Source organism: Tursiops truncatus, chromosome 9, assembly GCF_011762595.2.
Source record: "Tursiops truncatus isolate mTurTru1 chromosome 9, mTurTru1.mat.Y, whole genome shotgun sequence".
In the NCBI taxonomy this organism is placed as follows: domain Eukaryota; kingdom Metazoa; phylum Chordata; class Mammalia; order Artiodactyla; family Delphinidae; genus Tursiops; species Tursiops truncatus.
The window spans coordinates 21,841,495-21,868,826 of record NC_047042.1 but is presented as its reverse complement, the minus strand read 5'-3'; the positions used below and the strand labels follow the sequence as shown (position 1 = coordinate 21,868,826).

General features: G+C 37.6%; 1 protein-coding gene across 1 annotated transcript in view; it reads left to right on the top strand.

The window, feature by feature from the left end:
- MAGI2 (membrane associated guanylate kinase, WW and PDZ domain containing 2) overlaps nt 1–27,332 on the top strand; it is a 1,339,714-nt gene that overhangs the window by 358,002 nt on the left and 954,380 nt on the right. Inside the window, exon 2 of the mRNA XM_033862934.2 lies at nt 17,769–17,885. Within this exon, the coding sequence (XP_033718825.2) occupies nt 17,769–17,885 (117 nt within the window). The remainder of the gene's footprint in view (nt 1–17,768; nt 17,886–27,332) is intronic.

Sequence of the window (27,332 nt, the reverse complement as noted above, 5' to 3'; positions counted from 1 at the left end):
GGGTGGGGAATAGATAAAAGGATTTAGGGCTTACAAATTCCGTGGGGAAAGGCGTTTCAGATTTTTTAATGCCAGGGAAATTTCAAAGTGATTTTGTATTTGCTTCTAAATGGCAAAGAAATTTCAGCTCATTTTATAGTGAAATCAGACCAAATGGCTGATGGCAGTATAAACTGAGACAGGCAGGACTTCAGAATAAACTAGGACTGAGGCCCTCCTAAGAAAAAGAGAGTTTGGGTTGAGGAGAGCTATAAGAATATGTATTAGCAAGACGTTCATTGTCCCATAACCCTTTATACAAGAGCATAAAGAATTTATCTCCCAATAGTCCGCTGCTCTTCTGCTCACTCCTAACCCATCCTTGCACTAAGGAATCTTTCACAGTGGCAGCAAGAATTCCCACCAGGGTATTGGAGTTGGGAGTGTTCCATCTAACTCTCCTTCTGAAAGGAGGGTTTTGAGTTTTTAAGAACCTGTCAGCCTAAGTTGGAACTTCAGCCATTGTTCCTCTGCTCCCACCTCCCAGGAAGCATTGTTATACATTGCAATGTATGACAACATGTTTCCAGCATATTATGAATAATATACCTCTGGTGCCTAATTAACTTAAAAGACTTATAGGTGGGCCAAAGATATAATATGCAACATTATTTCTATGGGATAAACCAGTCTGCACTCCACAATAAACTTTCAGAACACATTCTTCATTATTGGAAGTTAGCCATGTAACAGTTCAAATCATGTGCCTAGAATTGTTTTAACTTCATTAGAAATGATCCGTCCAAAAAAAAAAAGAAAAATAAATGATCCATCCTCACACAACCTATGCAAGATATATTAGTCTGTGCTTTGGAATGACTTGAAAGGAATATGTTTAACTGTATTATCATAAAATGGGCTCACAAATAAAATTGTGGTTTCTTTTTAAGTCAATTTGGGCAATGTGTTTATGTCATGATGCTTTTCAGCATAAAGACATTTGGAGTGGACCATCTATTGTACCAGGTCACCTGGGAGTTTTAGGTTGCAGCAGGTTAGAAAAAAATAAAATGAGAGGACTCACCTTGCTTTTAGTTCTTAAAACATGAAATAATGTCAAATATTTACAGATCTGATCCTGCTAATTCTCCATCAATTTTATTCATGTTATCACCTATTTAAAAATATAATTTAAATATATGACTATATATAATTTTAGCTGACTTGGGGATAATAGCTTACTAATATAAAACAAAATAAGCTCAAATATTCATTTTTCAAATACTGTTCACGTGTTCACTTTTAGTTTTATAAATGAATGTGTACCTCATATGAGCAGTTTAATTTGTGCTTTTTAAAATTAATGTGGGTAGGGCTTCCCTGGTGGTGCAGTGGTTAAGAATCCGCCTGCCAATGCAGGGGACACAGGTTTGAGCCCTGGTCCAGGAAGATCCCACATGCCGCAGAGCAGCTAAGCCCGTGAACCACAACTACTGAGCCTGTGAGCCACAACTACTGAGCCCACATGCCACAACTACTGAAGCCTGGGCGCCTAGAGCCCATGCTCTGAAACAAAGAGAAGCCACCGCAATGAGAAGCCCGTGCATGGCAACGAAGAGTAGCCCCCACTCGCCACTACTAGAGAAAGCCTGTGCGCAGCGACGAAGACCCAACACAGCCAAAAATAAAGTAAATAAAATAAATTTAAAAAATAAAATTAATGAGGATGAATTCTTTTTTTAAAAAATATTTAATTATTTATTTATTTTTGGCTGTGTTGGGTCTTCGTTTCTGTGCGAGGGCTTTCTCTAGTTGCGGCAAGTGGGGGCCACTCTTCGTCGCGGTGCGCGGGCCTCTCACTATTGCGGCCTCTCGTTGCGGAGCACAGGCTCCAGACGCGCAGGCTCAGTAGTTGTGGCTGACGGGCCTAGGTGCTCCTTGGCATGTGGGATCTTCCCAGACCAGGCCTCGGACCCGTGTCCCCTGCATTGGCAGGCAGATTCTCAACCACTGTGCCACCAGGGAAACCCCTGTGGGTGAATTCTTAAATTGGATTTTCTAAGAACAAAACTTTGGAATAAAGTTTAAAAGACAGTAAACTAAGACCCTAAAATTTTTTTTTTTTTTGCCTGCTAAATTATGTAGCTATTTTGGACAATAGTTTATTTTTTTTGACCTTAGTAATTTTATGTAGAAACTTTAGAGCTTTGCGATTTATTAACCTTCAGTGAGTTCAAACCCACTCATAACTATTGTAATAGATTGGTTTTTTTTAACTTACAGTAGTATAATCTCTGGTTTAAAAAAATGAATTGAATTCAGGTCAGATTCACTTTTGGTCAAATATCTTTTTTTTAATTAGCTGAATCCTGCTTTTTATAATGAACATCTAATATTTAAGAGTTAGGTGAGTCAAAGAAATCAGTAGGAAATGCCCTATTCCTAGACTAAGTTAGCCATCTTGAGACATCCTAGAAAATTTAGATGCACTTGAGTTTACTTTCAACTATGTTCCCTTCCTTTACATTTCTTGATTGTAAAATTTTGGGTAATGCACATACAGCACCTAGCACAATGCCAGGAATACAGTGAGTACTCATTTTCCCTTCTCCATGGGAACCTATAATCATAACTATAAGAAGAACTCTAATATTTACTTTGAGACCAAGACCAACAATGCAAAATGAAACAATAATAATATCCCATCTGCACAATAGTGGGGGGAAGGAAATGATAAAAAACCCATTTTCAATAGAGCTGGAGAATATTATTATAAGTCACTTACATTTATCTGTCATTTTTCTGAAATACCAATTGTTCTCTCTAGTTTTGAATCTACTAATGATCTGCAACTGTTTAATATGTTTCCTTCTCTTTTATTATTTCATTTCTTACACAAAATATGTGACACCACTGAAATTTTGAAGAAAAACAACACACAAAGGTATTAAATCATGATTAAAAGGATTGACTAAACCCTCTGATACTATGATTAAAACATGGAAGGGTTACACATTTTCATATACCTAAATGTTTTCAGCTGTGGAAAAGCAATTAACCATGGCATCTGCAATGAGTCACCAAGGGCCTTATATTTGTGCTTCTATTTAAAATAGGCAAAGGAGAATTATTAGGGGAAGAGCAATTTTACTGGCTCATAATTTATAGAAAGACTAGTATAGATCAAATGAATTCAGTGGTTGTGTACAGTACTCTAGCCATTTGTAAATGAGATGGGTCTCTAGATCATAAGAAACCAAAGACACCATTTTTCACCTAAAAGGGGATGGAGCGTGCTCCAGCAGACTGGATTAGATACGTCTGTCACCTATTTTGTGGCCGTGGAGCTTAAAAGAATCAATCAACTTTTCTGTGATTTATTTCACCATTTTTGAGGTGAGTCAAGAAGAAACTATTCCTGGAAAAGGGGCATAGCAACAAAGCCCTGTAATATGTTCCTACTTCCTCAACTTCCCCACCATCCAATAAATTAACATAAAATGAATTTGCAATTACTCATGGGCATATCTTAAGGCAAATGGATAGATCTTCCCCTTCTTCCAATTCCTTACAGACTGCTTTGCTTGATTACTTTACTACTTTTTTGACAATGACAAGGTATGAAATCAATTTCGTGTTGATGATCTTAGCTTCCTAGACAATTCAGATAATAAAAAAATAATATCAAAGGGAGATTATCTGTGTATTTTTTTTCTTTTTTTAATTGAAGTATACTTGATGCACCATATTAAATAAGTTACAGGTATACAATATAGTGATTCACAATTTTTAAATGTTATACTCCATTTATAGTTATTATAAAATATTGGCTATATTCCCCATGTTGTAAAATATATCCTTGTAGTTTATTTTATATCTAATAGTTTGTACCACTTAATCCCATACCCCTGTATTGCCCCTCCCCACTGGTAACCATTAGTTTGTTCTCTATATATTTGAGTCTGCTTTTTTTTGGTATAATCACTAGTTTCTTGTATTTTTTAGATTCCACATGTAAGTGACATCATACAGTGTTTGTCTTTCTCTGTCTGACTTATTTCACTTAGCATAATGCCCTCCAAGTCCATCCATGTTGCTGCAAATGGCAAAATTTCATTTTTTTAATGGCTGAGTAGTATTACATTTTATACATACATTTTACACATATATAATGTATGTACACACACACACACACCCCACATCTTCTTTATCCATTCATCTGCTGGTGAATACTTAGGTTGCTTTCATATCTTGGCAACTGTAAATAATCTGCTGTGAACATTGGGGTTCAGATAGCTTTTTAAATTAGTGTTTTCCATGACTTTATTTCTTATGGGCTATAACTAACTTGTGATCTGTAATTATAACTAACAATAAAATAATTTAGTTGTCTGATTACCAAAAAAACTCCAAACTGTAAGAAATATTTAGTAGATAGTTTATATGGAAGTATAGAATTTAGATCTAGCTGAGACCTTATTGGGTTCTACAAATATTGTTATGGTTGAATGTTTTTGTCCCCTCCAAAGGTCATATGTTGAAATCCTGACTCCCCCATTGTGAAAGTCTTAGGAAGTTGGGCCTTTGGGAAGTAGTTAGGTCATAAGGGTGGAACTCTCATGAATGGGATATGTACCCTTATAAGAAGAAACGCGAGAGAGACGATTTCACTCTCGGCCGTAGGGGATACAAGAAGATGGCCATCTGCAGACCAGGAAGAGTACCCTCATCAGGCACCCAGTCTACCAGCTGTTTGATCTTGGACTTCTCAGGTGTCTGAGCTGTGAGATAGATATTTGTTGTTTAATTCACCCATTCTAATGGTATTCTGTTATAGCAACACAAACAGAACCACCTTTTACAGGTAAGAAAAATGAGACCCAGAAAAGATTAAATGACTTGTGCAAGACCACTCAATGAATGTGTTGGAGTGGTAATTAAAACTCAGTTTGCAAATCTGTAATCTAGCATTCTATCCACTATAGCATTTGTGATTTATTTATTCAGCAAACATTTCAGGGCCACTTATATTAAGAAGGCACTGCTGTAGAGATTGAAGTGAGGAGAGGGGAGAATATATAAAATGATTAGGAAATTCCCTGTCCTGGGGAGCTTACAGTTTAATACATAACTTAAAGTAGATCCACTAGTTATTATATGGCCTGTTAGAATGTACAGGTATTTAAGAAAGGTGACCAGGACATGGAAGTTCAGAGGAGTGAGAAGACTTCTGGCCAAAAGATCACAAGGAAGGCCAAGGGGAGGATAATTTTAAGTTGAAGGATGGATATGAATTCCACTGGTAGTATCAAAGGGAGGGCTTTCTTATCTGTGATTTTTTTTTTTTTTTTTTTTTTTTTTTTTTTGCGGTACACGGGCCTCTCACTGTTGTGGCTTCTCCCGTTGCGGAGCACAGGCTCCGGACGCACAGGCTCAGCGGCCATGGCTCACGGGCCCAGCTGCTCCACGGCATGTGGGATCTTCCCGGACCGGGGCACGAACCCGTGTCCCCTGCATCGGCAGGGGGACTCTCAACCACTGCGCCACCAGCGAAGCCCTGTGATGTTTTTTATTTGAAAACAACAAAGGGGAAGTTGAAGAAATTGGCTAGAAAAACACAGGAAAGGGGCAATTCTGTATATCCAGGAAGCAAAAGTGATGGGTAGATTTTTCAGGGTGCTACTTTCAGGATGCATGCACTCGCATGCACATCCTTGGGTAACTCCACTTATAAAGACAACTCCTGGAAAAGAAACTTTATTTGGATAAGAGAGAACAGGGAAAACTGACTAAAAGTCTGACTACACTTATAGAGAATGAGAGAGATACAGTGACTTGAAAAGGGAAATCAGGGTACTGTTACTAAAAGAAGGTATCATAAGATAAAGCATAAATATGGGTGAAAAAAATAAAGCACAAACAAACAAACAAATCAAATGCCCACTTCAGAATTTTATGGAGTGTAAGGAAAAAAAAAATGAGGTATAGAGAAGGAAGAATAAGTACGGTCAATAGAATGTTAGAGTAGCCTCATTTGGCTAAATCACAGGATGAATAAATTACATCAGAATGAACCAGACTTTGGCGTGCTGCTCATCTCCATCTTCTTTTTCATACACACCCAGCACCATACAAATCAGTGAATTACTCTCCCCAGTTTACAAGTTTTTAAGGTGCATACTGATTTGAGAAACAGTTGACTCAAGGGACAGGAAAATTTGAGCCAATGGTTATGCCCACAAATGAGGGATGGGACTACTCTCGCCAGCTATTAGCAGTCAGACTCTTGGCACAAACAATATAGAGCCTGGTGTATTTCTCCCTCAACCTTAGGAAGATTGTCTGGCTTTGGCTACATGACTAAAATAAACAATTTTTCTTAAGGAATATGCCAAGGAGATTCTGTCCATCTGACCCAAGCTGTAACTTCTTCCTTTGCTTCCTCTATCTGGGCATTCAAGCAGGGGAGGGAACAAAGCAGTTCTCCTGGGAGCATTTCTGAAAAGTATAGAAACTACAGAGATGCACACCATTTTCAAGTGGTAACATTTAGAGTTTTCTCCTCAAATAATCTATAGGATTTGCTCCCTGATTCTTCTTCCACTCCCCACCCCATCTTTGCTCTGAGCCCAGTGCCAAATAATTTGTGTGAGCTTCACTTTCTTCATTTGCAAATGAAGAGTTTGGATTAAGTTCTCTCCTAAGGGTTCTTCTTAGGTTATACTTTGATATCAGATTGAAAAGCTTGTTTGGGGTCATGTTGAGAAAATGGTTGACTACTTTGGACTAAGAAGTTTGGTCTTCAGACTGTAGATTATGAAAATTAGGTACATGTTATTTAGAAGCAGAATCATAGGCTTTATATTTTTCCCAGATCTCTTTTTGGCAAATGTGTAATTTGAGAAGGTATTATATCTTTTAATCTACTATTTTATTTTGTAAAATAAAGAAAATAATTTTTTTTCACAGTTAAGTAAAATTACTCAATAATTTTTAAAATATAATAGTAAGCAAGAACCACTGAATTGTTTTGAAGAGTACAATGGCTAAGGCATGCAATGCAATGATGAACTTGGCAGTGCTATGCTTGACAGAATGATTGATGTAGGTATTCTCTAAGCTACCAAATCTAGGTATTACTAACAAATGGCAAAACAGAAACTCTACAAACAATAATGATAAAACCAAAAATTATAACTATGACAAATAAGATAGAAGATAATATTTTTTATTTTAATTATATATAACATTTACTGGACACTCAGTATGTGGCATTCTTTATTTTTTAGCTTGCTTTAAGATGTTAACTTATATACCTGAAATCAGGTAGTCTTAAGAGCCAGGCTCTATTTTTCAGCTCAGCCATTGCCCACTATCCATTGCTTAATCCTTCTTCAAGTGAAATTTCGAATTAAGGAAAAATATGCATTTAAAAGTATGTATTTATATATACATAAAATATGTATACATATTATGTATACATATGTATGCGAAACGTTTCTATACATCTAATATGTTGATTGGGGTCATGTATAGTTGCAAAGAGAAATCATAATAGTCTTAGAAAATGACAATTTCCTTTTTCTCTTATAACAAGTTATCCTAAGGTATGTAGTTGCCAATATTATTTTAACTGCTCAGTGAAGCCATCCAGAACCCAGTCTGTTTCTAACTTTACTACAATATCCTTAGCATGTTGGATTTTTCCCTTGTCCATCTCCCTTTGTGGTTTGTGGTCAGAATATCAAGTCTACTAGAGAGCAGAGGGGCCGTGGAAGTCCCAAAGAGGAATACCCAGTCTAGCCAAGATTGACTGGATGAGAAGGGTCGTGATATCAGATGTAAACTCTAGTTCAATGAATAAGAAAACCCTCCTTCTGTGTTAGGTCTCAATGGCCAGGACATAGCTGCTGGAAGCTTCAAGGGCAGCTAGGGAGGCAGGGAACTAGATTGTATGACAGTTTCAGACAACCATGATCCATGTCCTGGGTCTGAGAATGTTTGGGCCTGAAACTAAATCAAAGTTCTAAATAAAAAAAAATAGAGGAAAGAATGTTGGATAGGCAACCAGCAGAATATTCCATAATAAGGTAGTGGGTAAATAAAATTGCCTTACATGAAAAATGCTATGATGAATTGTGAAGGATGATAAAGTATTTTTGAAATATGAGGCCAAGAAAGACCTTCCAAAACAAATGTGGCAATTCATTTTAGTTAACAAAAGAAAGTTTATATTCTCAGAAGCTTCAGCAGGTTTTTCCATGGCAAAAAAGATACATCCAGTCATTGAATGAATAGACAGTCATTTTTTGTTGTTGTTGTTTTCTTAGGTAAATAAACTTTTGAGAGGGCTAATGTGGTATTTTTCTAGTAGAAGAAATGGTTTAAATTGATAATGCATTTTCAGGGGCAAGAATCATCTTGGACTACAAAATGTGGGCTTATCCATGTTATATTAGGTGAGTGATTCTAGCTTACTTTAGTGGACAGACTACATCTGTTGTTCTATAGTTAGCATTTTCTTGGGCTGCCAGAAAACATCTCATCACTTGGCATGTCCCTCATATTAGACAGAAAGAAAAAGAGAAGAGAGGTGGAGTACAGGTGATGAAGGATCTGTAGACTCAGAACTCGGCAGAAACGACAGCTGAGAACAGTCAGGAATGGTGATTGCTCTGCAGCTGTATTGAATTAGCAAGGGTAGGCATGTTTTCTGACTGGGAAAGAACAAGGGAGGAAAACAGAACTTCAGAATTTCAGGATTTCTAATTTTTAACTAATTCAGTGTGATGTCAGTAAGTCTAAGACCCATGGAAACGCAGAGCATTTGGAGATGTAAACAATAGGTAATTGTTGATATATGCGATGGTGGTTTCAAGTGATTTTCATTTCTGAGTGTTCCACTTCTTTGACTGAAAAAAAATTTGAATTTGGAAAATAACATGTGCAAGCTCCTATCATTTGTTTTCTGCTATCATATTATATTGGGTGGAAAAGTAAATTGATACTATTGACTAAAATATATGAGAAACTTTGGAGAGTAAGAATTTTGATAGTTCAGTTAAAAATACTATTTTGTATGGTATCTTGCTCAGGCTGTGCCAGCAGATTAGAGGCAACTGAAACAATGAATATGGGAAATTCAGAAATGTAGCAATATATAGTTTTCAAATATATTTACTATTTGTGTAAAACATATGCACGCCCACGTAAGGCTATTTTTTAAATTTTTTTTATAGATTTGAATCTCATTTTTTTATTATTATTTTTTTACATCTTCATTGGAGTATAATTGCTTTACAATGGTGTGTCACTTTCTGCTTTATAACAAACTGAATCAGTTATACATATACATATGTTCCCATATCTCTTCCCTCTTGCGTCTCCCTCCCCCCAACCCTTCCTATTCCACCCCTCCAGGCGGTCGCAAAGCACCGAGCTGATCTCCCTGTGCTATGCAGCTGCTTCCCACTAGCTATCTACCTTACGTTTGGTAGTGTATATATGTCCATGCCTCTCTCGTGCTTTGTCACAGCTTACCCTCCCCCCTCCCCATATCCTCAAGTCCATTCTCTAGTAGGTCTGTGTCTTTATTCCTGTCTTACCCCTAGGTGCTTCATGACACTTTTTTTTCTTAAATTCTATATATATATGTGTTAGCATATGGTATTTGTCTTTTTCTGACTTACTTCACTCTGTATGACAGACTCTAGCTCTATCCACCTCATTACAGATAGCTCAATGTCGTTTCTTTTTATGGCTGAGTAATATTCCATTGTATATATGTACCACATCTTTATCCATTCATCCGATGATGGGCACTTAGGTTGTTTCCATCTCCAGGCTATTGTAAATAGAGCTGCAATGAACATTCTGGTACATGACTCTTTTTGAATTATGGTTTTCTCAGGGTATATGCCCAGTAGTGGGATTGCTGGGTTATATGGTAGTTCTATTTGTAGATTTTTAAGGAACTTCCATACTATTCTCCACAGTGGCTGTATCAATTTACATTCCCACCAACAGTGCAAGAGGGTTCCCTTTTCTCCACACCCTCTCCAGCATTTATCGTTTCTAGATTTTTTGATGATGGCCATTCTGACTGGTGTGAGATGACATCTCCTTGTAGTTTTGATTTGCATTTCTCTAATGATTAATGATGTTGAGCATTCTTTCATGTATTTGTTGGCAATCTGTATATCTTCTTTGGAGAAATGTCTATTTAGGTCTTCTGCCCAATTTTGGATTGGGTTGTTTGTTTTTTGTTATTGAGCTTTATGAGCTGCTTATAAATTTTGGAGATTAATCCTTTGTCAGTTGCTTCATTTGCAAATATTTTCTCCCATTCTGAGGGTTGTCTTTTGGTCTTGTTTATGGTTTCCTTTGCTGTGCAAAAGCTTTGAAGTTTCATTAGGTCCCATTTGTTTACTTTTGTTTTTATTTCCATTTCTCTAGGAGGTGGGTCAAAAAGGATCTTGCTGTGATTTATGTCATAGAGTGTTCTGCCTATGTTTTCCTCTAAGAGTTTGATAGTTTCTGGCCTTACATTTAGGTCTTTAATCCATTTTGAGCTTATTTTTGTGTATGGTGTTAGGGAGAGATCTAATCTCATATTTTTACATGTACCAGTCCAGTTTTCCCAGCACCACTTATTGAAGAGGCTGTCCTTTCTCCACTGTACATTCCTGCCTCCTTTATCAAAGATAAGGTGACAATATGTGCGTGGGTTTATCTCTGGGCTTTCTATCCTGTTCCATTGATCTATCTTTCTGTTTTTGCGCCAGTACCATACTGTCTTGAACACTGTAGCTTTGTAGTATAGTCTGAAGTCAGGAAGCCTGATTCCTCCAGCTCTGTTTTTCGTTCTCAAGATTGCTTTGGCTATTCGGGGTCTTTTGTGTTTCCATACAAATTGTGAAATTTTTTGTTCTAGTTCTGTGCAAAATGCCAGTGGTAGTTTGATAGGGATTGCATTGAATCTCTAGATTTCTTTGGGTAGTAGAGTCATTTTCACAATGTTGATTCTTCCAATCCAAGAACATGGTATATCTCTCCATCTATTTGTATCATCTTTAATTTCTTTCATCAGTGTCTTATAATTTTCTGCATACAGGTCTTTTCTCTCCCTAGGTAGGTTTATTCCTAGGTATTTTATTCATTTTGTAGCAATGGTAAATGGGAGTGTTTTCTTGTTTTCACTTTCAGATTTTTCATCATTAGTGTATAGGCATACAAGACATTTCTGTGCATTAATTTTGTATCCTGCTACTTTACCAAATTCATTGATTAGCTCTAGTAGTTTTCTGGTAGCATCTTTAGGATTCTCTATGTATAGGATCATGTCATCTGCAAACAGTGACAGCTTTACATCTTCTTTTCCGATTTGGATTCCTTTTATTTCCTTTTCTTCTCTGATTGCTGTGGCTAAAACTTCCAAAACTATGTTGAATAAGAGTGGTGAGAGTGGGCAACCTTGTCTTGTTCCTGATCTTGGTGGAAATGCTTTCAGTTTTTCACCATTGAGGATGATGTTGGCTGTGGGCTTGTCATATATGGCCTTTATTATGTGGAGGAAAGTTCCCTCTATGCGTACTTTCTGCAGGGTTTTTATCATAAATGGGTGTTGGATTTTGTCGAAAGCTTTCTCTGCATCTGTTGAGATGATCATGTGGTTTTTCTCCTTCAGGTTGTTAATATGGTGTATCACGTTGATTGATTTGCATATATTGAAGAATCCTTGCTTTCCTGGAATAAACCCCACTTGATCATGGTGTATGATCCTTTTAATGTGCTGTTGGATTCTGTTTGCTAGTATTTTGTTGAGGATTTTTGCATCTATGTTCACCAGTGATATTGGCCTGTAGTTTTCTTTCTTTGTGACATCCTTGTCTGGTTTTGGTATCAGGGTGATGGTGGGCTCATAGAATGAGTTTGGGAGTGTTCCTCCCTCTGCTATATTTTGGAAGAGTTTGAGAAGAATAGGTGTTAGCTCTTCTCTAAATGTTTGATAGAATTCGCCTGTGAAGCCATCTGGTCCTGGGCTTTTGTTTGTTGGAAGATTTTTAATCACAGTTTCAATTTCATCACTTTTGATTGGTCTGTTCATATTTTCTATTTCTTCCTGATTCAGTCTTGGCAGGTTGTGCATTTCTAAGAATTTGTCTATTTCTTCCAGGTTGTCCATTTTATTGGCATAGAGTTGCTTGTAGTAATCTCTCATGATCTTTTGTATTTCTTCAGTGTCAGTTGTTACTTCTCCTTTTTCATTTCTAATTCTATTGATTTGAGTCTTCTCCCTTTTTTTCTTCATGAGTCTGACTAATGGTGTATCAATTTTGTTTATCTTCTCAAAGAACCAGATTTAGTTTTATTGATCTTTGCTATCGTTTCCTTCATTTCTTTTTCATTTATTTCTGATCTGATTTTTATGATATCTTTCCTTCTGCTAACTTTGGGGTTGTTCTGTTCTTCTTTCTCTAATTGCTTTAGGTGCAAGGTTAGGTTTTTTATTCGAGATGTTTCCTGTTTCTTAAGGTAGGATTGTATTGCTATAAACTTCCCTCTTAGAACTGCTTTTGCTGCATCCCATAGATTTTGGGTAGTCGTGTCTCCACTGTCATTTGTTTCTAGGTATTTTTTAATTTCCTCTTTGATTTCTTCAGTGATCACTTCGTTATTAAGTAGTGTATTGTTTAACCTCCATGTGTTTGTATTTTTTACAGATCTTTTCCTGTTATTGATATCTAGTCTCACAGCGTTGTGGTTGGAAAAGATACTTGATACAGTTTCAATTTTCTTAAATTTACCAAGGCTTGATTTGTGACCCAAGATATGATCTATCCTGGAGAATGTTCCATGAGCACTTGAGAAAAATGTGTATTCTGTTGTTTTGGGATGGAATGTCCTATAAATATCAATTACGTCCGTCTTGTTTAATGTATCATTTAAAGCTTGTGTTTCCTTATTTATTTTCATTTTGGATGATCTGTCCATTGGTGAAAGTGGGGTGTTAAAATCCCCTACTATGAATGTGTTACTGTCGATTTCCCCTTTTATGGCTGTTAGTATTTGCCTTATGTATTGAGGTGCTCCTATGTTGGGTGCATAAATATTTACAATTGTTATATCTTCTTCTTGGATCGATCCCTTGATCATTATGCAGTGTCCTTCTTTGTCTCTTGTAATAGTCTTTATTTTAAAGTCTATTTTGTCTGATATGAGAATTGCTACTCCAGCTTTCTTTTGGTTTCCATTTGCATGAAATATCTTTTTCCATCCCCTTACTTTCAGTCTGTATGTGTCTCTAGGTCTGAAGTGGGTCTCTTGTAGACAGCATATATATGGGTCTTGTTTTTGTATCCATTCCGCCAATCTGTGTCTTTTGGTTGGACCATTTAATCCATTTACATTTAAGGTAATTATTGATATGTATGTTCCTGTTCCCATTTTCTTAATTGTTTTGGTTTCATTATTGTAGGTCTTTTCCTTTTCTTGTGTTTCTTGCCTAGAGAAGTTCCTTTAGCAGTTGTTGTAAATCTGGTTTGGTGGTGCTGAACTCTCTCAGCTTTTGCTTGTCTGTAAAGGTTTTAATTTCTCCATCAAATCGGAATGAGATCCTTGCTGGGTAGAGTAATCTTGGTTGCAGGTTTTTCTCCTTCATCACTTTAAATATGTCCTGCCAGTCCCTTCTGGCTTGCAGAGTTTCTGCTGAAAGATTAGCTGTTAACCTTATGGGGATTCCCTTGTGTGTTATTTGTTGTTTTTCCCTTGCTGCTTTTAATATGTTTTCTTTGTATTTAATTTTTGACAGTTTGATTAATATGTGTCTTGGCGTATTTCTCCTTGGATTTATTTTGTGTGGGACTCTCTGTGCTTTCTGGATTTGATTAACTATTTCCTTTCCCACATTAATGAAATTTTCAACTATAATCTCTTCAAATATTTTCTCAGTCCTTTCTTTTTCTCTTCTTCTTCTGGAACCCCTATAATTCGAATTTTGGCGTGTTTAGTGTTGTCCCAGAGGTCTCTGAGACTGTCCTCAGGTCTTTTCATTCTTTTCTCTTTATTCTGCTCTGCAGCAGTTATTTCCACTCTTTTATCTTCCAGGTCACTTATCCGTTCTTCTACCTCAGTTATTCTGCTATTGATCCCCTCTAGAGTATTTTTTATTTCATTTATTGTGTTGTTCATCGTTGCTTGTTTCATCTTTAGTTCTTCTAGGTCCTTGTTAAATGTTTCTTGCATTTTGTCTCTTCTATTTCCAAGATTTTGGATCATCTTTACTATCATTATTGTGAATTTTTTTCAGGTAGACTGCCTGTTTCCTCTTCATTTGTTAGGTCTGGTGGGTTTTTATCTTGCTCCTTCATCTGCTCTGTGTTTTTCTGTCTTCTCATTTTGCTTATCTTACTGTGTTTGGGGTCTCCTTTTTGCAGGCTGCAGGTTCGTAGTTCCCGTTGTTTTTGGTGTCTGTCCCCAGTGGCTAAGGTTGGTTCAGTGGGTTGTGTAGGCTTCCTGGTGGAGGGGACTGGTGTGTGTGTTCTGGTGGATGAGGCTGGATCTTGTGTTTCTGGTGGGCAGGTCCACGTCTGGTGGTGTGCTTTGGGGTGTCTGTGGACTTATTGTGATTTTAGGCAGCCTCTTTGCTAATGGGTGGGGTTGTGTTCCTGTCTTGCTAGTTGTTTGGCATAGGGTGTCCAGCACTGTAGCTTGCTGGTCGTTGAGTGAAGCTGGGTGCTGGTGTTGAGATGGAGATCTCTGGGAGATTTTCGCCGTTTGATATTATGTGGAGCTGGGAGGTCTCTTGTGGACCAGTGTCCTGAAGTTGGCTCTCCCACCTCAGAGGCACAGCACAGACTCCTGGCTGCAGCAAGAGCCTTTCATCCACACGGCTCAGAATACAAGGGAGAAAAAGTAGAAAGAAAGAATTAGTAGAAGAAGAAAGAAAGAAAGAGAGAGAGAGAGAGAGAGAGAGAGAGGGAGGGAGGGAGGGAGGGAGGGAGAGAGAGAGAAAGAAAGAAAGGAGGGAGGGAGGGAGGGAGAAAGGAAGGAAGGAAGGAAGGAAAAAAGAAAGAAATAATATAAGGTAAAATAAAATAAAGTCAGATAAAATATAACAAAGTTATTAAAATAAAAAAAATTATTATTAAGAAAAAAACTTAAAAACCAAGCCAAAACAAAAAAACAGACGGATAGAACCCTAGGACAAATGGTGGAAGCAAAGCTATACAGACAAAATCTCACACAGAAGCATACACACACATACACACTCACAAAAAGAGGAAAAGGGGAAAAAATCATAAACCTTGCTCTCAAAGTCCACCTCCTCAATTTGGGGTGATTCGTTGTCTATTCATGTATTCCACAGGTGCAGGGTACATCAAGTTGATTGTGGAGATTTAATCCGCTGCTCCTGAGACTGCTGGGAGAGATTTCCCTTTGTCTTCTTTGTTCTCAGAGCTCCCGGGGCTCAGCTTTGGATTTGACCCTGCCTCTGCGTGTAGGTCACCGGAGGGCATCTGTTCTTCGCTCAGACAAGACGGGGTTAAAGGAACCGCTGATTCGGGGGCTGTGGCTCACTCAGGCTGGGGGGGAGGGAGGGGCACGGAGTGTGGGGCAGGCCTGCGGTGGCAGAGGCTGGCGTGACGTTGCACCAGCCTGAGGCGCGCCGTGCGTTCTCCCGGGGGAGTTGTCCCTGGATCCTGGGACCCTGGTGTGGCGGACTGCACAGGCTCCCCGGAAAGGCGGTGTGGAAAGTGACCTGTGCTCGCACACAGGCTTCTTGGTGGCAGCAGCAACCTTAGCATCTCATGCCCGTCTCTGCGGTCCGCGCTTTTAGCCGTGGCTCGCGCCCGTCTCTGGAGCTCCTTTAAGCGTCTCTCTTAATCCCCTCTCCTCGTGCACCAGGAAATAAAGAGGGAAGAAAAAGTCTCTTGCCTCTTCGGCAGCTCCAGACTTTTCCCCGGACTCCCTCCCGGCTAGCTGTGGTTCACTAACCCCCTGCAGGCTGCGTTCACGCCGCCAACACCCGTCCTCTCCCGGCGCTCCGACCGAAGCCCGAGCCTCAACTCCCAGCCCCGCCTGCCCCGGTGGGTGAGCAGACAAGCCTCTCGGGCTGGTGAGTGCCGGTCAGCACCGATCCTCTGTGCAGGAATCTCTCCACTTTGCCCTCCGCACCCCTGTGGCTGCGCTCTCCTCCGCGGCCCCGAAGCTTTCCCCCTCCGCCACCCGCAGTCTCCGCCCACAAAGGGGCTTCCTAGTGTGTAGAAACCTTTTCTCCTTCGCAGCTCCCTCCCACTGGTGCAGGTCCCGTCCCTACCCTTTTGTCTCTGTTTATTCTGTTTTCTTTTGCCTTACTCAGGTACGTGCGAGGAGTTTCTTGCCTTTTGGGAGGTCTGAGGTCTTCTGCCAGTGTTCAGTAGGTGTTCTGTAGGAGTTGTTCCACGTGTAGATGTATTTCTGGTGTATCTGTGGGGAGGAAGGTGATCTCCGCGTCTTACACTTCCGCCATCTTTCCGGAAGCCATGCCTCACTTTTGTTGGAATCAGTCAGCAAAACCTTTTTCGAAACCCGAAATTCTCCACACCTCCTACCTTTCGCGCCGCCCTAGTCTCGAAGCTCCCGCCACTGCTCCTCAGGCCGGATCCCCGTGGGAGGACCCGTGGGCTGCGTCCATAAGGCTATTTTATGTGGTCATGGTGGTGCAAATAGATTGATAATGAATTATAATTTTGAGATTCAAAAGGATTTGAAGAGAATATGATTTTTGTAACTATTACAGACATCCTATTTCCCCTATCTTTAATTCTTTGTCTTGGCTCAATTACCCTAATATGTTTGAAAAGATCAGGGTTTTAGAAATTCTTATTTATATTTTTATAAGTATTTTGATTTATAATTCATTCTTCCAAGTATAAGAATATGAAGGGCCTTAGATAAATCTTCATAATTTAACATAATTATCATTAAATATGAAAATAATCTTTGATAAATTCACAGTATTGATTTTCTTACCTGTAGCCCAGTTTGTTTTTCATTAGATTATAATGAAAAACGTACTCAAAATTATGTTATTAAAAAAATATATGTTATTATTATTTCTATAATAATAATAATAAAATTTAAAAATACCTAAAGTCTTTCAAACATTGTCTGTAGTTAAAAACATCTGCACATATTTTATATGGCAGATACATTATTTTGATTCATTTTATAAAGGTAGTAAAGCATTAATATTGGTGTAGTTCTTTTTCTTTTAACTTCTTTATCACTCTACTTATGTAAATCCAGAGTAACTTGAAATAACTGAAAAACCTTTTCAAACCTTGAAGACATACTAAGTGAAATAAGCCTGTCACAAATGGCAAATATTATACGATTCCACTTGTCTAAGATACCTAGAGTGGTCAAATTCAAAGGCAGAAAGACTGGGAGAAAGGGAGAGTGGGAAGTAAAAAAAAAGTCTTTTTAGCCATGCAATGAGATACACTATGGCATTTTAGTATGATTTCAGTTCGAGAGTACCATGTGTCCTTTGCCGTAATAAAGACTTCATTCTAAATGAAAAACAAAGAGTGCATGTAAAACACTGAGCACTGACTGAGTGGATAATTGTTATCTTAGTGAATGTTATCTTTTATTATTATGGGCAGCAAATGTTTCAGAAGGTCAAAAGAGCAATGTGAAATAATGCATGTTTTAAATGGCTTCATGAGTATGTTTATGACAGATCAAATTACATAGTTAAAATATTTTCCAACATCCTTTATTAAGAAACTGTATTATTCTAGGAGGAATTGTTGATAAGGATCTTCGTCACTACCTCAACTTACGATTTCAGAAGGGTTCTGTGGACCACGAACTTCAGCAAATCATTCGTGACAACCTCTACCTCCGCACAGTGCCATGTGAGTAACAGGCAATTTTTTTTTCCTATGGTAACAGATAAATGTTCACTGTATATTCATTGTTTAATTTAAAAGAAAAGTCCAATTACACTGATTTTTTAAATGGTGGACTTTTGGAATAGACAATTTATTTGAGATATGGAAGTTTTAAATGCAAAAGCTTGTAACTGCAGTTGTGTGGTTTATGATGATGTCATAGCCAGAAGAGACATGATTTTCAAGCTGTAAAGCCTAACTTCTCAAGTTAGCATGGAGAAATATTAGTTCTAGTCCAGGATGTTGGTGATTTCAGAATGAATCATAATTGGGGTAGAACTCCACACAGGGAGACAAGAGAATGCAAATTCAATTCATTAGCTGAAACAGCTATTTCATAGATGGAATCTACACAGTAACTCCCAATCTCATCACTGGTTTGCAGCAGGGGAGTCTTACAAGTGGAAAGGAAATTATGCATTGGAAAGTAAAGTTAAATGTTCTGTAACTCTGAGAAAGTGATAACGTTGAGTGTTGGGCACATATTTCTTAATATACAGCCTATAGAAATTCACAACAATCCCTGATTATGAGCAGGTGCTACTTCAAAAGAGAGGAATTGGTAAAATGATAAAATTCACAAATCAACTTTTTAGTACCTGCTTCAGCTCATTTGAGAATCTTCTGTTTACTTTAGGACAATTCAAGGACGTTTCAAGCCAGGTCCTAGATCCTAGATAGATATCAAAATCAATTTCCTTCAAGGTAGATTCCATGACCTCCAGAAACTTTCCAATATCTATCTGGAAACTCTGATCTGTGAGTGTTGTGTGTGTTCCTTTTGTTTTAGTTTTGTTCTAAACTTTAATAAACTCAAAGATGTGGGCAGTGGAAGGTTGATATTAAAGAAAGAAAATCTTGGCTGAAATAAGTGAAACAAATAAACCATGTATATATATATATATATATATATATATATACACACACACATACATACATATATATAGGTATGTGTATATATATGTATGTATATGTGTGTATATATGTATAAATATATATTTATATATATATGTATATAGTTTCTGGGATTGAACTGCCAGAACTATGTGAAAGGTATGGATTAAGGATGACTATAACAAAATACTGAAAACACACAAAGAAGTGAAATGGATAATTCAGCATCCAACCCTTTTCACCTACACACATCTTAGGAGGGGTGGCCCTTCCCAGTGTTAGCACTAAATGTTCATCAAAACAAAAATGCCAGGGCACCACTATCAGACATTCCTAGATGAGAATGCTTATTGATTGACATCTTGTCAGTCCAAATGCTACCTCTGTGAGTGTGTGTTAGTTAAGTGAGTAGACTTTTGGACTCTGAACAGTACGGCGGTTCCTTAAAAAACTACAAATAGAATTACCATATGACCCAGCAATCCCACTACTGGGCATATACCCTGAGAAAACCATAATTCAAAAAGAGTCATGTACCACAATGTTCATTGCAGCTGTATTTACAATAGCTAGGATATGGAAGCAACCTAAGTGTCCATCGACAGATGAATGGATAAAGAAGATGTGGCACATATATACAATGGAATATTACTCATCCATAAAAAGAAACGAAATTCATTTATTTGTAGTGAAGTGGATGGACCTAGAGTCTGTCATACAGAGTGAAGTAAGTCAGAAAGAGAAAAGCAAATACCGTATGCTAACACATATATATGGAATCTAAAAATAAAAATGGTTCTGATGAACCTAGGGGCAGGACAGGAATAAAGACACAGATGTAGAGAATGGACTTGAGGACATGGGGAGGGGGAAGGGTAAGCTGGGACGAAGTAAGAGAGTAGCATTGACATATATACGTTACCAAATGTAAAATAGATAGCTAGTTCGAAGCAGCTACGTAGCACAGGGAGATCAGCTCCGTGCTTTGTGACCACCTAGAGGGGTGGGATAAGGAGGGTGGGAGGGAGACACAAGAGGGAGGTGATGTGGGGATATACGTATGCATATAGCTGATTCACTTCATTATACAGCAGAAACTAACACACCACTGTAAAGCAATTATACTCCAATAAATACGTTGAAAAAAAAAAACAACAACTAGAAGTTGCAAAAGTGCATTCTTAAGCTTGTAAGTTTGACATTAGAGTGATGGGCAGAGGAAGATGGATTAAAGTAAGTGACTGAACTATTTATAAGGAAATGGGTGGACGCATGTTCAAAACTGTGATGTTGTCAGTGCAGCTGTGTGAATTTATCTTTTGTGACATGAAAGAAAGGAGATCTGAAATACTGAATAAAGAATCCAGGTACTTTATTACATTTAAAAGCTGAGGGAAATAGATAAGAGGCTGACATTCAAGAATATCTGTAATAATAAAAAAAAAAAGAATATCTGTAGTCCTTGCTAAGGTGATGACGTAAATAAGAAGTCTTAATTAAATATGAAGATAATAGGAGTAAATTTTGCTTTAGTTAATTAACTTCTTAAATAAGTCCTCTCTCTTCAGAGTTCCAAAGAAATATTATGATGGAAAAATACATATAAAAGTAAAATAACTAGGCTTATATGAGTAAACATAAAGAGGTTCGTGATGTGAATTTGCTACAATGTCATAAATTCAATTAGAAATCCTTGAATAGCTCCTATAAAGGAGATGATTAGAAACTTATTGAATATGAATATTATGATCAAACAATTATTCTTTGAATTTGTAGCCAGCACTCCTAATAGCCTATTCCAATAATACCATTCACTAACAATGCTCTTAACTTGGCATAAAAGTGAAAAAAACATCTAAGATAGATGTGATTCTAATTTATATTATCTATAATCACTTTTTTACTGATGAACTGGACCTGGACAATCTGGCAACTTCACTCAGTATATGTTTTAATGAAATGTTCAGACATTTTCAAAGAGTGTGCAGCAAAGATATGTCAGTAATGTGAAAAATCCTGCTATTGTTTAGAAATTTACATGTGTATCCAGTATATCTATTGGCTTTGAGTATGGAGTGACATTTGTTACATATTCTTTGGGTCAAATAATTCTCATTGGTTTTCAGTACCCAATACCATAATAGGAAAATGTATTATTGAAGAGCTTGTCTCTGCCTTTATATATGCATTCATTAATATGTATACCTCTTGTTTAATTTACTAACAGGAATAGGTCATGGAAACAAAATTGTTGTTAACTTGTAACTATGTTTGGGTGGTTTAACTTGTTTAGTAAGACGAGACCCAACGGAGTAATTCTGCTTACTGCCACCACATTATTCCACCACCACCAACTACTACTAAAAAGAAAGCAGCTGGATTTCCTTAGTGCCTAGTGTGTAAGGGGGAGTTCTGGGACGAGGGCTGCAGAGACTCCCTCCCCTCACACACACACAGTACTCATCCAAATCTTATTGTGAACAACTTAGCTGCTATAACTCCCTCTGAAGGAAATCTGGGCCTGGCTGCTGGCTGATTTCTGAGCTAAGCACGGGAGGGAGGTGGTCAGTCCAAATCTCTACTGGGCCTTAACTGCTTATAATGTAAAATCCCATCAATGTGTTCCCTGCCCCATAACCAAGAGGTGCCTACACTTAGCCTTTGCATTTTGTCTTCCCAGAACCTTATCTCAGAACATAATTCTTCAAAAACATATTTTTTTAAGTTGTGTCTCTAAGCATGGAAGGCAGGACTTGGTCACAGAGACAGGACTGTTGGGCATATAGTGAGCATGAGTGTGTATACACACACACACACACACACACACACACACACACACACACACACACACAAAGAGGCCCTCATGAGATCAGTTCATCATTCTTTCAAACTGAATTATATAGAAAAGATCCTTAGGAACTGATTCTATATTTTCAGTTGTTTTATTGGGAAATATTTTAAATTTATTTGAAGCCAAAAGAAATACCAGTGTGTATATGCCAAGTAAAAGACAAAAATCAATAAAACTAAAGGCCTAAATTCTTCTATAAAAAGCAAATAAAATGAAAAACATAGATTTAAGATACGAAAGAAATTACTTTTATGGAAGAGCTGATTGAGGTGTAACTCACAGTGATGTTTCTACATATTTAAGCACTTTGTTAGTATAACTAAACCATGTTAAAAAGAAGCATGCTCAAGAATAAAATTGTAAGGCTTCTAATGTAGTTTTTTAAATTCTCTGTTATACTAGATTATCTTTCATGGAAAAGCAAATAGAAGCAGACTTAAAATGTTATAGGGACTGTTTTCTTTTAAAAAGAGCAGTTACCAACCCACTGAAAGTTACCATGCAGAGTCAACATCCCTTTGCCCTAATTATATAATCCCATGTAAGACTATGGTCAGAGATAACTATTGGAGAGAAGCTGGTGACCACATATCTATTATAAAGTCTGGAATTAGGGCAGAGCTTTCTAGTATACTTCATGGGGAAAAATAATTTTAATACTTAAGCAAAAATCAGTACTTTTAAAGCTTGCCAAAATATGCTTATTATTCAACAAGGCAATAGTTTTGGTGGGCATGAATGAATCTAATTACTCATAATTTTCATCATGAAGGTTTTAAGCATATGGTAAGAAGTGAGAGTGGAATCAATCTGTGGAATACCAAAAAACTAAAATCATCTTCTAACAATGAAATGAAATTCTCTGAGTTGAAGGTGATCAAGAACATGATTAAGTACCCAGAATATCTTTAAGCAATATAAGCCTCTGTGCTGGAATGGTAGGTTGAACTGTAGGTAGACATGCAGGCATAGGACTAGAGATATAAGATCCAACTGTATTTTAAAACAATATATTGGGCTTCCCTGGTGGTACAGTGGCTGAGAGTCCGCCTGCCGATGCAGGGGACACGGGTTCGTGCCCCGGTCCGGGAAGATCGCACATGCCGCGGAGCGGCTGGGCCCATGAGCCATGGCTGCTGAGCCTGCGCGTCTGGAGCCTGTGCTCCGCAACGGGAGAGGCCACAACAGCGAGAGGCCCGCGTACCGCAAAAAATAAATAAATAACAATAAATAACAATATATTGCAACAGCTGTATATTACACATCTGTTTCACGTTTAACCTTATTGCTTCAAACAAGAATCATCAATTTAGAGGCTCTTTTTTGAAGTTGCTTTTAGATATGAATTTTGTTCTTTTACAGTTATTTCAGAGTCAAGTTCCAGATTTTTGTTCTTTGAAAATAATTTGGATTTTAAAAAAAAAGCCTAATTATGTTTTGTGCTAAGTGTTGAGAATAAGGGTTATTAGAGAATAAATATGGTTATTAGCAGTGTGAGCCAAAGGAGAAGGAAATCTATAAACAAATGAAACTAAATTTCTTGAGAGATTTATAAACTGCCCCCTGGGAAGCTAGGCCAAAAGGAAAAATTCAAAAGCTTCTGAGCACTGTCAAATATTAGAAAAGGTTCTAGTCATTCATATGTATGCCCATATGTATGGTATATTTATTAGAAATGTGTTGTTGGTTTATAGAAAGCTGTATTAGGTTTGCCCTCTCCCTCTTATCGCTGAGAATAGTAAGATCTAGTTTCATGTCATATATGTGAAAATACCGTAGATTTTTTCTTTTTTTTATTGAACAAAACAAATGCATCTTTCCTAGTCATATAGTAACATTCATTGGTTTGGTTGACAGAATACATTACAGGAGAGAAATGGCTTCAAAATGTTTCTTAAAATGGAAAGTCAAGGAACATTAGAAGGAACGGTATTGATTTATCCATTTGACACCACAGGGCACTAGCTTTAGAATAAAAGAACATATCTGGCACAAAAGAAAAGCAATAAACACCAACAGTGAACAATATTACTGATCTTCTAAACCACATAAAATTCCCGTTGCCCTGACTTGATCAGCTTTTTTTTGGTTGTGACCCTATCTTTCTTCTTGGTTTTTTTTCCTTTTGGTTTGTATCTCTCTTTCCTCTTCATAAGAGGAAGGCTCTCCATAGGAAGTCTGGGTTTGTGGACCACAGCCGAGAGTATGTATACTCCTGGGCTTCATTGGTTCCAGCAGCTGCCCAAGGAAGAATTGGAGATGGGTGTGTGAAGCCATTTTTCCACCTTTAGAAGAGCCAGTCATCACTTTAAATGGAAAATAGCTCACCTTCCAGGGAGCCTAGAATCTGCTCCCTGCAGACTTAAAGGTTGTAGCCTAGTTGGATATAATTCAGTCAACACACCTCATTGTATGCCTCTTCACTTTTTGAATAGAAAGAATTAGGACTCTAGCAGGTTCAGACCTACCCAAGTTTCCAAAGTCAGCTGAAGAGTACATAGGCTGTTGGATAATTGTAGTAGCTGAAGGAAAACTATAGGCAGTGGACACTAGCATTATTACAGGACTTTAAGGCTGTAGATTTGTAGTAGAGCACTCAATCCAAATACACCCGACCAAAAGAACAATGAAAAAAGGAACACTAATTGTGGTTACTGATATCCTTATGTTTAGTGTACTAGTCAGTTATTTGCACATTGCAGTTTAGCCTTGTTAGAGCATAATAAGTAGAAATAACCCTTTGCTTTACCTATTTGGCAACATGGCACTATGGAAAGAGCATTCATCTAAGAATTGAAAACCATTGGTTCTGGACTGGCTATGCCACTAACTCACTCTAGAACCTTGGCATAGGCTTTACCTTTGGGACTAGGGAGAGAGAGGTAAGGGAATAAAGTGAATTCCAATGGTTCTTTCTGATCTAAAATGCCATCATTTTCAAATTCCGCTGGCTTCCTGTTCTTTATTTTATCATAATTCAAATCAGGTCATCAAATTGGCTTAAAATATTCTGGTTATGTAATGCCCTCAAAATTGAGCAGGTGTAAACAGCTTATGGAAGCTGAAGATATATCAAATACAGCAGACACTTCAGGGATAAATAAAGAGCTGGGTTTAAATTAAGTGCAGTTCTGTATAAAACAAGCCATGCATGGAATTTCAGATTTTTCTATGAATGTCAAGTTAAGGATGCATCATAACTCTGATGTTCCTTGAAATCTGCCTTCACTATTCATGAAACTCTGAAATATGATCCAGTCCTAGTAAGTGGATGGGAAAATAAACATAATGAGAAATACAAAGCTTTTAAAATCGCTTTCCTCCTTTGGAATGTGTAATGAGTTGAGACGTGACACAAAGGCTTCTGAAGCATTAGGTATGTTGTCGTGAAAATGTGATTATAATCTTTATAAGATGTTTAACATGAAATATAGTGTCTTCTAATGTTGAACTGTAATGTGTCACTTATACAAGTGAACGGCCTTGGGAAACACCCAAATAGATCTAGCTAAAGGGAGGTTAAATCAGTGCACACTGTGATCTTTACAGCACTATTTAAAAATATAGGCAAGTCAGTAGGGTTTCTCACACAGAGTAATTAAAAGGTAAGACTCTATAAGACACTGATGAAAGAAATCAAAGATGCCACAAACAGATGGAGAGATATACCATGTTCTTGGATTGGAAGAATCAATATTGGGAAAATGACTATACTACCCAAAGCAATCTACAGATTCAATACATTCCCTATCACATTACCAATGGCACTTTTTTCAACAGTAGAACAAAAAATCTTAAAATTTGTATGGAGACACAAAAGACCCCGAATAGCCAAAGCAATCTTGAGGGGAAAAAACAGAGATAGAGGAAGCAGATTCCCTGACTTCAGACTATACTACAAAGCTACAGTAATCAAGACAATATGGTACTGGCACAAAAACAGAAATATAGATCAATAGAACAGGATAGAAAGCCCAGAGACAAACCCATGCACCTGTGGTCAACTAATCTATGACAGAGGGGGCAAGGATGTATAATGGAGAAAAGGCAGCCTCTTCAATAAGTGGTGCTGGGAAAACTGGCCGCTACGTGTGAAAGAATGAAATTAGAACACTCTCTAACACGGTACACAAAAATAAACTCAAAATGGATTGAAGACCTAAATGTAAGACCGGACACTATAAAATTCTTTGAGGAAAACATAGGAAGAACACTCTTTGACATAAATCACAGCAAGATCTTTTTTGACCCACCTCCTAGAGTAATGGAAATGAAAACATAAACAAAAAAATGAGACCTAATGAAACTTAAAAGCTTTTTCACAGCAAAGGAAACTATAAACTAGATGAAAAGACAACCTTCAGAATTCGAGAAAATATTTGCAAACGCATCAACGGATTAATCAAAGGATTAATCTCCAAAATGGATGAACAGCTCATGCAGCTCAGTATTAAAAAAAGAAACAGTCCAATTAAAAAATGGGCAGCAGATCTAAATAAACATTTCTCCAAAGAAGACATACCGATGGCCAAGAAGCACGTGAAAAGCTTCTCAACATCATTAATTATCAGAGAAATGCAATCAAAACTACAATGAGGTATCACCTCACACCAGTTAGAATGGGCATCATCAGAAAATCTACAAACAACAAATGCTGGAGAATGTGTGGAGAAAAGGGAACCCTCTTGTCTGTTGGTGGGAATGTAAATTGATATAACCACTATGGAGAACAGTATGGAAGTTCTTTAAAAAATTAAAAATAGAACTACCATACAACCCAGCAATCCCACTACTGAGCATATACCCAGAGAAAACCATAATTCCAAAAGAAACATGCACCCCAATGTTCATGGCAGCACTGTTTACAATAGCCAGGTCATGGAAGCAACCTAAATTCCCATGGACAGACGAATGGATAAAGAAGATGTGGTACATATATACATTGGAATATTACTCAGCCATAAAAAGGAATGCAGTTGGGTCATTTGTAGAGACATGGATGGACCTAGAGACTACCAGTGAAGTAAGTCAGAGAGAGGAAAACGAATACCATATATTAACGCATATATGTGGAATCTGCAAAAATGGCACAGATAAACAGTTTGCAAGGCAGAAATAGAACTCAGATGTAGAGAACAAACATATGGACACCAAAGGGGTAAAGCGGGGGCTGGGGGTTGATGGTGGTGGAATGAATTGGGAGATTGGGATTGACATATATACAGAAGTATGTATAAAATAGATAACTGATAAGAACCTGCTGTATAAAAAATGAATTAAAAATAATAATACTTTCAGCAACAACCACGTGAAATATCAACAAGCTGTAAAATTTTGTCCAAGTCTATTGACCCTCTTCCAACCCTTCTAGCCAAGCTTACAGAAGATCAGTTAAGCATTGGAGAATGCAAAATAACACAGGACTTTAATTAATGGGTTTAATTGCAAGATTAAGAGAGAGTAAGCAGATTTCCAGATATTTTCTACTTCTGTTCAAAATGAACTTTCCGTCTCGTGAGAGTTGCTTTTTCCTAGTCTTTTATAGATTTAGCAGACATATTACTGGTTTTGTGCTAATGAATAAAGCCTAGTCCCCCTGAAATTAAAACTACCTGGACTCAAACCAACATTTTGCTTGGTTTGGGTTCAATTTCTTGGAAATAATC